Here is a 14,156-nt window from a genome sequence, read left to right on the forward strand (position 1 = left end):
GCCAGCAGTGGGGCTGGGACCCGCCACTGAGATCGCCCGCCATGGACCCGCCGAGGTCGTCAAAATCGCGGCCTTCGTGTGTATTCACCGTAACAGTAGCTGTTAGATCTATGGACCTAATGCACTCCAGGACGTTTTACTATGTTAAAGGTGTTGTGTAAAAGCAAGTTATTGCTGTTATGGAGGTGATAACAAGAAAGTCCAATTGTGCTCTCGCCCAGCACCCTCACACGTGGACTTCCAGCCGGGTCAATGACATTTAGGGGCAGGATCTCTGGCTGATCTTTCCATGCCACCCCAGCTATGTTTTGATTCTCCACAAAAGCAAAGCCTCGGGTTGGGGAGAAGTGTCCGTCTTGTCCTTACGAGGCCATTGGCAAGTTTTTGTCACACTTTCACCAAACATTATTGTTTGGATCTTTCCTCACAGCAGAACATTTGGTGGCTAGGAGTGCTTATACATAAGAACATAAGAAATAGGAGCAGGAGTAGGCCAATCGGCCCCTCGAGCCTGCTCCGCCATTCAATAAGATCATGGCTGATCTGATCCTAACCGCCAATCTACTATCACAGAACCATCTCCTGAATCTAACCGAATTAGACACACGAAATAGGAGCAGGATCAGGCTACACAGCCCCTGGGCCTGCTCCGCTACCCACAGGGCCATGAGCGATCCAAACCTAGACTCATGTCCAAATTCCTGCCCGCTCCCCGTAACCCTTAATTCCCTTTACTTCTAGGAAACTGTCTATTTCTGTTTTAAATTTATGTAATGATGTAGCTTCTACAGCTTTTTGGGGCAGCATATTCCATGGACCTACCACCCTCTGAGTGAAGTAGTTCCTCCTCATCTCAGTTTTGAAAGAGCAGCCCCTTATTCTAAGACTATGCCCCCTAGTTCTAGTTTCACCCATCATCGGGAACATCCTCCCCGCATCCACCCGATCCAACCCCTTCACAATCTTATATGTTTCAATAAGATCGCCTCTCATTCTTCTGAGCTCCAATGAGTAGAGTCCCAATCTACTCAACTCACCTGAAGGATCCTCCCTCTCTCCAATAGTCTTATTCAGTTAGAATCCAAAGCTCAGCCCACAGTAGCAGCTTGGTTCAGTTGGTTGCTCAGCTGGTAACACTCTTGCCTCTGAAGCTAGTGCCTGTGAATCCAGCCCCACTCCAGGACTTGAACATATTATCTAGGCTGACGTTTCAGTGCTGCAGTGAGTGAGTCAGAGGTGATGATCTTTGGGTGAGGCAATAAACTGATGCTGCATCCACCCATTCAAGTGGATGTAAAAGATCCATTGGCACCCCATGAGCCCCAGCCCCCTGACTGGATGGGAGCCCATCCTTGCCTCTGAGCAGCCCCCACCATAAGGTACAGAACTGTGTAACATGATATTCAATATCTATACCCACAATATTGTGTAGTCTGTAACGCACCTTATACTCTGCATCAAACCACGAGCTCAAAAGTGGAAATTCCTTGTATAAAACAATAAAATACATTTTGGGATAAAGAAAAATTAAGAACAAACATCTCAGCCAGTTTATTCTCCAAGAACGGGGTACTTTCTAAATGGTGAAAGGCTAAAAAAAGTGGAGGTCCAAAGAGCCTCGGAGGTCCAGGTACATAGATCATTAAAATGTCATGAACAGATACAGAAAATAATCAAAAAGCTAATGGGATGCTGGCCTTTATATCTAGAGGACTAGAATACAAGGGGGTAGAAGTTATGCTGCAGCTATACAAAGCCCTGGTTAGACCACACCTGGAGTACTGAGAGCAGTTCTGGGCACCACACCTGGAGTACTGAGAGCAGTTCTGGGCACCACACCGTAGGAAGGACATATTGGCCTTGGAGGGAGTGCAGCATAGGTTTACCAGAATGATACCCGGACTTCAAGGGTTAAGTTACGACGAGTGATTACACAAATTACGGTTGTATTCCCTAGAATTTAGAAGGTTAAGGGGTGATCTGATCGAAGTCTTCAATGTATTAAGGGGAACAGATAGGATCGACAGAGAGAAACTGTTTCCACTGGTCGGGGAGTCTAGGACTAGGGGGCATTGTCTAAAAATGAGAGCCAGACCTTTCAGGAGTGAAATTAGGAAACACTTCTACACACAAAGGGTGGTAGAAGTTTGTAACTCTCTTCTGCAAACAGCAATTAATGCTAGATCAATTGTTAATTTTAAGATTGATAGATTTCTGTTAACCAAAGGTATTAAGGGATATGGGCCAAAGGCGGGTATATGGAGTCAGGTCGTAGGTCAGCCATGATCACATTGAATGGCGTAGCAGGCTCGAGGGGCTGAGTGGCCTCCTCCTGCTCCCGTGTTCCTAAGATTGATGCTTGTTGACAGATTTCTGAACCTTCTCGAACAGCATTAACATTAAAACAATTCAAATAACCCACACCGCACTTAATGAAATTGTAATAACATCTGAATTTATTAAAAAGCAGAACCATTAAAAAAGCATTTCTGTAGCAATAGTGATTGAATTACCGTACGGGGCTTTTCAACATTCAGTTGGGTCTATAATACTGCACCTGCTGGATACAACAATTTAGGATGAAAGATTTCCAACAGAATGAGTTAATCTCACTGAGCAGTATAAAAGGGGAATGGGGCCTTCAGTGCAGGGCAGCAATGCAAAACACAGACTCACCTCAGCAACCAGGCAGTGGCCGACCTCACTGCACGAGTGACTACACACACACATACTGGCAAAGTCTGGCAGTGACTGCCCACTGTTGGCAAACTCTGGCATTGATGCCCCAGCTCTACTTCCCCCGCCTGAAAAACCATGGAACTAAAGGGCTGGCATTCCGTTGTGGGCGCAGAAGAGATCGCCCCAGGGTTTGTGCTGTGCCCTCAGTTAAATGTTGGTCATGCACTTGCATTGCAATTTGCATGTTGTACAGAGCCTTGGCCTGACCTTGGTCTGGAGCACTGTATTCAGTTCTGGGCACCGCACCTCAGGAAGGATAGATTGGCCTTGGAGGGTGTGCAGTGCAGATTCACCAGAATGACTTGAGGGTTAAATCATGAGGTCAGGTTGCAGAAAATGGCTTGCATTTCCTTGAGTATAGGAGATTGAGGGGTGATGTGATCGAGGTGTTTCAAATGTTAAAAGGATTCGATAGGGTAGATTTGGAGAAACTCTTTCCTCTGGTGGGGAGAACAAGAATGAGGAGACATAACCTTAAAATCAGAGCTAGGCCATTTAGGATGGAAATCAGGAAGCACTTTTTCCACACAAAGGTAGTAAAAGTCTGGAATTCTCTCCCCCAAAAGACTGTGGATGCCGGGTCAATTGGAGCTTTCAAGACTGAGTGATGTGTTTTTGTTCGGTAAGGGTATCAAGGGAAATGGAACTAAGGCGGGTAAATGGAGTTCAGGTACAGACCAGCATAAACTAATTGAACATAAGAAATAGGAGCAGCAGTAGGCCATACGGCCCCTCGAGCCTGCTCCGCCATTCAATATGATCATGGCTGATCTTATACATCAACTCCACTTTTTCGGCCTATCCCAATATCCCTTGAGTCCCTCAGTGCACAAAGATCTATCGATCTCAGTCTCGAATATACTCACCGACTGAGCATCCACAGCCCTCTGGGGTAGAGAATTCCAAAGATTCACAACCCTCAGTGAAGAAATTCCTCTCAGTCCTAAATGGCCGACCCCTTATCCTGAGACTGTGAACCCCTAGTTCTAGATTCTCCAGCCAGGGCAAAAAGCCTCTCAGCATCTACCCTGCCCAGCCCTCTTAAGAATTTTTTAGGTTTTAATGAGGTCACCTATTCTTCTAAACTCCAAAAAAATAGGCCCATTCTACTCAATCTCTCCTCACAGAACAGCCCTCTCAATCCAGGAATCAGCCTAGTGAACCTTCATTGCACCCCATCTAAGGGCTTCCTTAGCCAATTGAATAGCGGAGCAGGCCTGAGTTGCTGAATGGCCTACTCCTGTTCCTATGATGCACTGGAAGTGCAGAGGTTGGGATTTCCTGGGTAGGAACAGAAATGTGCTTGTGCCGCATCTTAAAGTAGCCCCTGCATTTCCTGCTGGCAGTAAAGTTTGAAACTGGGCATTTTTGGTTGCGTTTTGTGCTGAAAGGTGGCAGGAGATGGCTAATGTCCAAAGAGGGGGGGTGGGGGGGAATGACGCAGGCAGCACAATGAGTCAGGCAAAGTGTCCTGAATGGTAGCAGTAAAAGTTGAAAGCTAACAAGAGGGAACAAATAAACGTCCAGTTCCAAGAAAAAATACTAAGAAACCAAAAAAAAAGGACAAATCTCCTCAAAAAAGTCAGTCATAAGAACATAAGAAATAGGAGCAGGAGTAGGCCATACGGCCCCTCGGGCCTGCTCCGCCATTCAATAGGATCATGGCTGATCTGAATCTAGACTCACGTCCACTTCCCTGCCCTCTCCCCGTAACCCCTAATTCCCTTATCTGCTAGGAAAATGTCTATCTCCATTTTAAATTTATTTAATGTCGCAGCTTCCACAGCTCTCTGGGGTAGCAAATTCCATAGATTTACTACCCTCTGAGTGAAGAAGTTTCTCCTCATCTCAGTTTTGAAAGGGCAGCCCCTTATTCTAAGATTATGCCCCCTAGTTCTAATCTCACCCATCAGTGGAAACATCCTCACCGCATCCACCCGATCAAGCCCCCTCACAATCTTATATGTTTCGATAAGATCGCCTCTCATTCTTCTGAGCTCCAATGAGTAGAGTCCCAACCTACTCAACCTTTCCTCATACGTCAACCCCCCCATCTCTGGAATCAACTGAGTGAACCTTCTCTGAACCACCTCGAGAGCAAGTATATCTTTTCTTAAATATGGAAACCAAAACTGCACGCAGTATTCCAGGTGTGGCCTCGCCAATACCCTGTATAACTGCAGCAAGATAGTTTTAAAGCTGGTACCTCCTGCGAGGAGATAACCTGTTCACTCAGGTATGGTGTAACAGCAGAGGTTAGATGGATGAGCTTTGCCCTGAGTTTAGATGGACTTAGGAACAAAGCAAACTCCCAAATAGTAGATTTTCTCTCGAGTCTGTTGAGTAGAGCAGCAGATTTGATAGTCTGGACAGCGATGTGTGCGACAGGGAATCGCATGGAATGACACCGTGGCCCTGTTTGAGATTTTGTGAAGTAACACTGTAATTCTCTAGCAAAGCAAATAAAAGCACTAATTACTTTCGCGAGATGTAAAAAGAGTTGATATAATCAAATGGTATCCTTAGAGACCATTTATCATTTTCAGCTTGTTTGGCAAAGTATAACCTCCCTTCTCCATCACAACCCCACCCCAAGGAATGCTTTAAAAAATAATTCTTCAAACATGCTAAATGTTCTGCTGCGGAAGTGACTGATCTGAAGGGCATTTCGATTTCTTGGAGCTCTCTGTAATTCTGCTGCTGGGTTTGGGGTTAGATGTGGAGTTTTGCTTCTGGGAATCGATGTGTCAAATGCCAGGAAACAGGTAAAACTTCTTCATCAGTGTGCCTCTCTCCTTCACAGGCAGCTGTCTGGTAAATTCCTGGAATGACTGTTGGACCTGAAAGGGGAAAAGCCACACAGGTCCAGTTACCAACTGAGACTTACAGCAACAGTTCCTAGCAGAGCCAGCTAACCTGGCAATGGTGCCCATTTTATCAAAAGGAACCACAACACGAACTGGGCTTCCCTACAGCCCAGCGTGGCACCACAACATAGTCCCCATTCCCAACACTTCCCCATTCCTTATAGTAACTCTGCTGCACATTTCCCCCCATCTTTTATTAAAAAAAATAACTTTTAGTCCTGATTGCTCACATTCCTCCATTCTTTGATTCACATTCCCTTTTCCTCATACTCCCCCACTCCTGCACTTCTCCTATTGCTCGCCCTCACTCCACAGTAACGTTGCTGTTTAAGTGTTCCACTGTTCATTAACGTAAAACAAGAAGCTCGACACCATCCAGGACAAAGCAGCCTGCTTGATTGGCACCCCCTCTACCATCTTAAACAACCACTCCCTCCACCACCGGCGTACTGTGGCTGCAGTGTGTACCATCTACAAGATGCACTGCAGCAACTCGCCAAGGCTTCTTCGGCAGCACCTCCCAAACCCACGACCTCTTCCACCTAGAAGGACAAGGGCAGCAGGCGCATGGGAACACCACCACCTCCAAGTTCCCCTCCAAGTCACACACCATCCTGACTTAGAAGTATATCGCCGTTCCTTCATTGTCGCTGGGTCAAAATCCTGGAACTCCCACCCTAACAGCACTGTGGGAGTACCATCACCACACGGACTTCAGCGGTTCAAGAAGGTGGCTCACCACCACCTTCTCAAGGGCAATTAGGGATGGGCAATAAATGCTGGCCTTGCCAGCGATGCCCACATCTCATAAAAACAAATTAAAAAAAACTAAAGGTGGATGTAGAATGAGAATGGAACTACATTTTTAGTTTACTGGGAGGAAGACCAGACAACATGTGAGGGATTCCACAATAAGTTGTTCTGTGTGGATCTCCCAGACATCAATATTTATGAGCAAATTTCAATATTTTTGAAATATTTTGAACACTAAGGGTAGTTAGCCATTTTTATAATGTCATATGAAAGCCATTATAATCATGTGGTGTCATGGACGATCCACTTGTTTCACTGAAGCTGTCACTCACTGCACAGCTGGTTTGTTGTAGTAAAATTCCATATAACACACAGTTATAGACAGGCAGCATCGCTGTCATGGACGGATTGGCTCCTATGAAAGGTTGCGGGATCTTTCAGGATTCTCACGGAAAATACAGCGCTATGGAACCATTCCTGGGGGCACTCAGGAAATCTCCCAATTTCCCATCTAGCCAGTCCGCCCATGATCAGTTAGTCATTGATGGAACACAGAAACAACCTAAAGAGTGAAATACTAACTTTCCTTACCTCCTAAAGCCATGTGATGCCTCACAATAAGCCGGATTATTTCATCATTAACCAGCTACTTCCAGCATTAAGATTCCAGTGTTGGATTCTGGAAGGATCATATTTGAATACTGGACTCTGGAGATAGTGTAGGTTTGAATATTGGACTTTGGAGATATCTTTGTCTGGTATTCAGTATGGTTTGGGCAGGGAGCATGTTGCTACAGGGAGTGGTGGGTTGCCGGTTCATATGGTTTTTCTTCCCAAAGTGATCTCCCTGTCTCTACAATGTGGTGGTGGGGGAGATGGGGTGAGGGGTGCTGAGGCGAGTCCAGGCACACCCCATAAGGAAGGGGAAACCAGAGAACAAGCCACCTTTCCCACTCTTATCTACCTCCTGGTAGGTGATTAGACAGCCGCATGGACAGAGCCCATGAAGCTGGTACATGCCCGCTCGCCCTCTAGGGCAGGGAATGGTGCATGGCATAGGGGGACCACTTCCCATCCCATAATAATCCCTTCAGTCCCTGCAATAGATATTCTCACTTTCCTACCTTGAAGAAAAGCTCCTCGACATCATATTTCGATGCGTTTTGCCGCATTACATCGATCAAGTTCTCGATGAATATGCTTCCCTTTTGGACATGTCTAAGGGATACGTTGTCTGCAAAGCAAAAGGTTGACAGCGTTAGTGGGTAATGAAAGGAGGATTCCTGTCACCCATAAGAGGGAAAGCAGCCACATCATTCAACAGGCCCCTGAATCGTGCCACCTTCTACCCTATTGTTCAGATTATTGGTGAGCCTGTTGATCCTGTAGATATAAAATCACGCTGTTTGCTGCTAGACTGGTACACTCCCAACCCCTGACATAAGAATATCCAATAGTGCTAAATGAGACAAGGCCCTCCAGCCTGGTCCTTCTGATATACCTGATACAATTTGCAATGTCAAGCACTTTCCCAACGTATTCAGTCTCCTAAGGAAGATAACAGATAACACTCTAGGATTAAACATATTTGAAATTTCTTTCTGATCTCTAAAAACAATTAAACAAAACTCCCAGGCTATCACTTTAAAATTATAATCAATACTAAACAGCTCCATCCCATAAAAAAATAAAGACTTGCATTTATATAGCACCTTTCACAACCTTAAGACATACCAAAGCGTTTTACAGCTAATTAAGTGCTTTTAGTGTAGTCACTGTTGTAATGTAGGAAACGTGGCAGCCAATTTGCGCACAGCAAGCTCCCACAAAACAGCAATGAGATAAATGACCAATTAAAGTGCCATGAGTAGGCAGAAAAGATTTTGGTTTAATATCTCTTCCGAAAGATAGCCCCCTGACAGTACAGCACTCCCTCAGTACTGCACTGGAGTGTCAGCTGAGATTATGTGCTCAAGTCCAGATAATCTGTTTTAGTGATGTTGGTTGAGAGAGAAATATTGGCCAGGACACCGGGGAGAACTCTCCTGCTCTCTTTCGAGTAGTGCCATGGAATCTTTTACGTTCACTTGAGAGGACAGAAGGGGACCTCAGTATAATGTCATTACCACGGCTTTAGCACTAAAGTATGGGCCTTCTCTCTTCCTTTTCTCTCCGTGTAACAGGCCCCTTTCACTCTTGAAAACTGCTGTTTATGCGCTATCAATTACTCATAAAAGACTGAGAGTTAAGAGAGTAACTAAAGGCTTTTATTAACAAAAGAATGAAGGTCTGCCTCGAGTGGTCGACCGGTCCAGAAATACAAAGGGGCTGGGGAGCAGTCACCTTTATACTAGGACTTGTGGGAGGAGTCAGCCGAGGCATGTCCAGGCATGTACACAGTGGAATACAAACAGTGGTTTACCACAGCTGTAAATTAAGACATGTCACGAATGGACATGAGATCTCAGGCCTTGGACAGAGACAATCTCTCGGATCTCTATCATTCCTCTTGGATCCTCGCCGTCCCTCTCAGGTCTCTGCCATCTCTCTCGGATTGCTACTGTCTCTGTTAATGACTGCAACACATTAAACTATTCCCTGAAATGAGCTGTCGGCAATGCTGTTGAGAAGCAGAGCTTGTTCATGCTGGTCTGAGGTTAATTACCTGGGGTGGTGGAGCAGAAACAGATGAAATCACTTTCTTTGTGTACTTGGTAAAAAGGGCCCTCTTCTTCATAATCAGTGTGGGGCTCAGGTGTTGCAGAATCACTGACATAGGCGTGGCCAAGGTTACCTGCAAAGAAACAACACAAATTACTGAAGGGTGTTAACCCACTGCAATCGCACAGCACACAATTTATGGCTGATTGGCATTGATATTCTTCCTATCAGTCAAGTTGTTTACAAAAAGACACCAGATCACGAGCAACACTCTTGATAATTTTAATCGACTGACTACCTTCCCTAGTCTTTGTCTAAGTATGAAGATGGATGGTGGATTATTTGCAAAGCAAGCAATAGTTTTGAACAATTTTAGTCTGTGGTTAACAGCAGTGAAATTCTAATTGACAGTCAATGCAAAGTGGCCGCTGTCATCAATGGGAATCATTTGCGGCCTTGGAGATCAGTTCTGTGATTGTTATCTGGTACGGAAAGTAATGAAGCACCGGGATTTCAAGCTTATCTCTGGATTATCATGAAAATCTGGAATTAAATTTTATTCTGTCACTCACTGACAATTTCAACAAATCTAAGGGTATAAAATTTAACAAAAGATCTAGGGGGAAATATTCGGTTGCTTTGCGCCTCCCGTTGGGTGCTAGTTTCTTAGCGCCCCTGAGTGCGGCACTGCCAATGCCTCCCGTGAAATTCAGCAGGAGGTTAGCGGCGGTGGTAACCGTTAGCGCAGTGCCCTGGCCGCGATCTTTGGGAGCGCCCCCTGACTTACCGCCAGACACTATGTCTGACGGGGTCAGGGGGCCTACCTGCGGCCGGGGCGGTGCTAATTAAAGGCGGTGCTGGGCCCCCATTGCCGTCCCCGGCCTCCTGACCAGCCACCCCGCGGAGTGCTGGCTGCGCTCCGTGAGCCCGGCACTTCTCTTGATATATACACAGGAGCCGTTACTGTCTATAATAGCCCCTGTAGCTGTTATTCTGTAGAATATACACACTCGAGCAACATTTATTCCAGACATTCTCTGAGGACTTCACCTTAAAAGAGTAAGTGCTGTGCTACTCCACCTTATAGGAGTCACCAGAAGAAAGGGAGTGCTTGGTCATTGGCATCTTGCGAGGGGCCCCTTTAGTCTGGATGAGGAATGGGAGGAGGACAGGAGGCCAGGCAGAGCAGCACCAGCTGCTGCAGGAGAGAGGGAGAGGAGGGCGAGGTGGACTCCTTCCCCCCTGCGGGTACAGGACATCCCTCCTCCTCTGGACCAGGACCTCCAGTGCCGCGTCCGAGAACCTGTGTGCCCTCTCACTCGGTCCCTGAGCCATCCTGCAACGTGCTGCTGTGTGCTAGCCAGTGCACTCCACACAGTGGCAGTGGGTGCGAGGAGCCCACATACACTGCTCCACGAAAATTGTGTCTACTCACTACTCGAGTGCTAAACCTGCAGGTTTCTAGTTTTCAAATCCAGACTTTCAAACAGGTGAGTCCTATTAGCACAGCACCCATTTAGTGCCTGTTTTCATTTTTTGGTCGAAATAACCCATCTGGTCTGTTATTTCCTATAATATAGACAGGAGTTGCTATCCTGCATAATAAATACAGGGGCTGTTATTCCCTGGAATATACACAGGGCCTGCTATTCCCCATAATGTACATATATTCCCTATAACATAATATTCATAGGGCCTGCTAATTCCTATAATATGCATAGGCTATTCTCCAATATACCCAGGAGCTGCTTCTCTCTTTAATGTATAGAGGTTCTGCTACCCCCTATACTATACATAGGATCTATTATTTATACTATACAAAAAGGCCGCTATTCTCTATAATATACTTAGGAGCTGCTATTCTTTATCATATACTTTCTGCTCTTCTCTATCTTACACACCAGCTCTGCTATTCCGTTTAATACACATGGGTGTCTGAGCAGATCATTAAAAGAGTTTTAGAGGGACACTCACTTCCGCGACAGGCCTGGATGATGATGGCTTTGGGTTTTCCTCTCAGCCCTCCGCAGTTCTTGTTGTTTAAAATGTTGAAGGCTTTGTCGATGTGAAAAGTATCTTCCCTGTTCTCATTGTGATGTTTGCCACAGATTTTATCTCGGAGCCCATGAGACATGAGAACCACAAAAGTGCTGTCAGACTGCATGTGCTCCTCTCGTTTTGAAAATGCAGTCAGTGCTGTCTCCATCTCCTGAAACACAATTTATGGTACATTAATACTTTTAGAACAGGACTGATGCATTCTGAAATCCACTGGGTCCTACTTCTAATAAAAATACGTTCTTCATTTAAAACAAATGTGATACTAACTAAGAGTTACCGAACCTCTGAGCACCCATTCAATTCATAAATACGACTATTACAGAGCACGAACTGTACCGTAAGCCACTGCGCCATACGGAACTCCATCAGGACTTTGGGTAGAGGAAGTGCAGGTGTAACCCGGTTCTACATTGTGTGCCAATAGTGAGTCTATAGCATGGATCACATTTGCTCTGTATCTGGGCAACAGGATTCTATGTAATACAGTTTTTCATGATAGAAGGATGATGTCTATTACAGTCAATGAGTCTACTGGAAGGTACAAGTTTATGCAGCAAATGTTTATGCAGTGAGTGTATTGAGTGCTTAATTACCCAAAGTCTGAAAAATGCTGCCTACGCAAGATCCTGCAAATCCATTGGCAGGATAGGCGCACCAACGTCAGTTTTCTCGCTCAGGCCAACATCCCCAGCATCGAAGCTTTAACCACGCTCAATCAGCTCCGATGGACGGGCCACATTGTCCGCATGCCCGATTTGAGACTCCCAAAACAAGCGCTCTGCTCGGAGCTCCGGCACGGCAAGAGAGCCCCAGGTGGGCAGAGGAAACGCTTCAAGGACACCCTCAAAGCCTCCCTGAAAAAGTGCAACATCCCCACCGGCACCTGGGAATCCCTGGCCCAAGACCCCACAAAGTGGAGGAGAAGCATCCGGGAAGGCCCCGAACACCTCGAGTCTCTTCGCCGGGAGCAAGCGGCGCGCACGTCAACCCAAGCACCCCACCCACCCACCCCTTCAACCACCGTCTGCCCTACCTGTGACAGAGACTGTAGGTCCCGCATTGGACTCATCAGTCACCTGCGAACTCATTTTTAGTGTGGAAGCAAGTCATCCTTGGTTCCGAGGGACTGCCTAAGAAGAAGAAGAAAATTAGGGGATGTTCCTCAAAGAAGTGCTCGTCTCCAGCTACATATATGGTTGGCCATGAGTTAACATATTGATGCTCTGTAGGACAGGGTCTCAATTTAGCCATCATATGTACTCTTCTGCTGAAAATAGGCTGGTTTAAGGGAGATCACCTGACTAATAACTGTCAGCAGACTGGGCTGCTGCGGTTTGGTGAAAAACCGTATGTCTGGTATTACTGATACAGTTGCAGCTGTCGGTTCCAATGGTCTCAGGTAAATTTTAATTATATTTCTGTCTCCTGCTGTGGAACTTATCTGTAACATGTATGAATGCTATAGAGCACCAGCTCTGCACTATCTGGGTAAGGTCCTAAATCACCTCTGGAAAGAGGCTTTACATCGCCAGTCACTGAAGCACAGGTTATATACGCAGCTTCTTGTGATACAAATGATAGGCTGTAACATTTTTTGACCATTCTCTGTGGATCGAAGTTCAAAAAGAATAACATCACTGATAACACTCCAGAACGTGGGACCTTTCTGTTGCTGTCATAGCACATGCATTAATCCCGTTGTATCTTCACTACCAGAAGGAGGAACTGGAGAGGCTGTGGAGACGTCTGGTAGCTATACAATTATTTTCTGTTGAGTGGGAGATTCTGAGTGAATTCTACAAACTCTGTCAATTTTGGTGTAAATGCTGCTCAAAATTGTACTCTTGAAGATACCACACTTGTAATGTATTATCACATGGTTTGTCACATGATTTAGTATGAGCATGCTCAGTTTGCTCTGGCCTAGTAAAGCAAGCTCATGAACTAGCAACTGGTGTCTCTGTCCTTCATTTGTTCTACCCACATATTACAACACTCCTTACAAAATCCACAGATTTCAGCCCTCTATATTACACCACAAATTCGGATCATGCTCTCGGGATGCCATGAAGGCCATGATTGGCATCAGCACCCTTGTGAATTGAGGTCCATCCACCGGGGCTGTTAGCTCTGTAACCCTCTCTCCACAAACTACATTCTTAACAGGTGAATCTGCTGGTAGGTCTTGGACTAGACTTTCCAACGTCATATTTGGTCACAGATAAAATTTGCCAATTATATTTGGTTTGTGGAATCAAGTATCACCGACTGTGATGGAATAATTTTTGCTGCATGGCATCAAGTGTCTTTGCTCAAGGGTACCGGACTGTGGGTTTGCAGAGTCCTCAATATCTGGGATGGAACTAGTGTGATAGTGTGGATTCTGTGGCGCATTTCACTCATTTAAGAATTTTAAAATTTATTCTGTGGGGCATAGAAGGGTTTATCAACAGCCCCTTCCTCATTGGTTTGTCTTGTGACTCTCTAAACCATAATGTAACTCAACACAATGTGAGCGAACAAATAAAATAATGAATCCTGAGCAGGTAAAGGCATCAAATCCACAATTCAACAGTCTATCACAGGACAACTGAAAAGGGCTTTTCTGGCATATAGGGGGAGGCTTTGAGGGAAGGAAAGTACGTACATTGGGGAATGCAGTCAAGTCAAATACGGAGGGAGATTTACTGTGAACGTTGAGTCGGACAGAACATTCCAGACATTAACCAAGAGCGTTACCTCTGCTGATAAATTATTGTGCTTCTTCACTTGGTATCCAAAGCCTTCCAGCAGTTTCTGCATTTGAACTTCATCCACCTCTGCACCTCGCCTCACCATTTTAGGATTATCAAACTCAATGTTGTTAATCAGCAGGGCCAGGCGCTTCCTGTTGGTGCTCGGCAACATCTTATATACCTAGAAGAAAAGTTACAGCTGTGATTTTGGGACCTTAATAGTATTAAATTACTCATAGACATGAGAATCCAGTCGCACACCCCAAGCATCCATTGAATCCAACCACAAATCCCAGATACTGAACCAACCAGTCACATGTATCGAGCATCTAACCAATCC

The 14,156-nt window shown here is 45.6% G+C and overlaps 1 protein-coding gene across 2 annotated transcripts in view; it reads right to left on the reverse strand.

Moving 5' to 3' along the window:
* Positions 1 to 2,433: 2,433 nt before the first annotated feature.
* The window catches only part of LOC147102142 (caspase-1-like), a 47,030-nt gene continuing 35,307 nt past the window's right edge, over positions 2,434 to 14,156 (reverse strand). For both annotated transcript variants that reach the window (XM_085964393.1, XM_085964391.1), the window contains exons 5-9: positions 13,821 to 13,997; positions 10,995 to 11,229; positions 9,025 to 9,153; positions 7,484 to 7,593; positions 2,434 to 5,579 (exon numbers count right to left, since the gene is read on the reverse strand). In XM_085964393.1, the coding sequence (XP_085820519.1) occupies positions 5,487 to 5,579; positions 7,484 to 7,593; positions 9,025 to 9,153; positions 10,995 to 11,229; positions 13,821 to 13,997 (744 nt within the window). In that variant the 3' untranslated portion in view covers positions 2,434 to 5,486. The remainder of the gene's footprint in view (positions 5,580 to 7,483; positions 7,594 to 9,024; positions 9,154 to 10,994; positions 11,230 to 13,820; positions 13,998 to 14,156) is intronic.

This window comes from Somniosus microcephalus, chromosome 22 (genome assembly GCF_052327205.1).
Source record: "Somniosus microcephalus isolate GS21.2 chromosome 22, FLI_Smic_1.0, whole genome shotgun sequence".
NCBI lineage: Eukaryota > Metazoa > Chordata > Chondrichthyes > Squaliformes > Somniosidae > Somniosus > Somniosus microcephalus.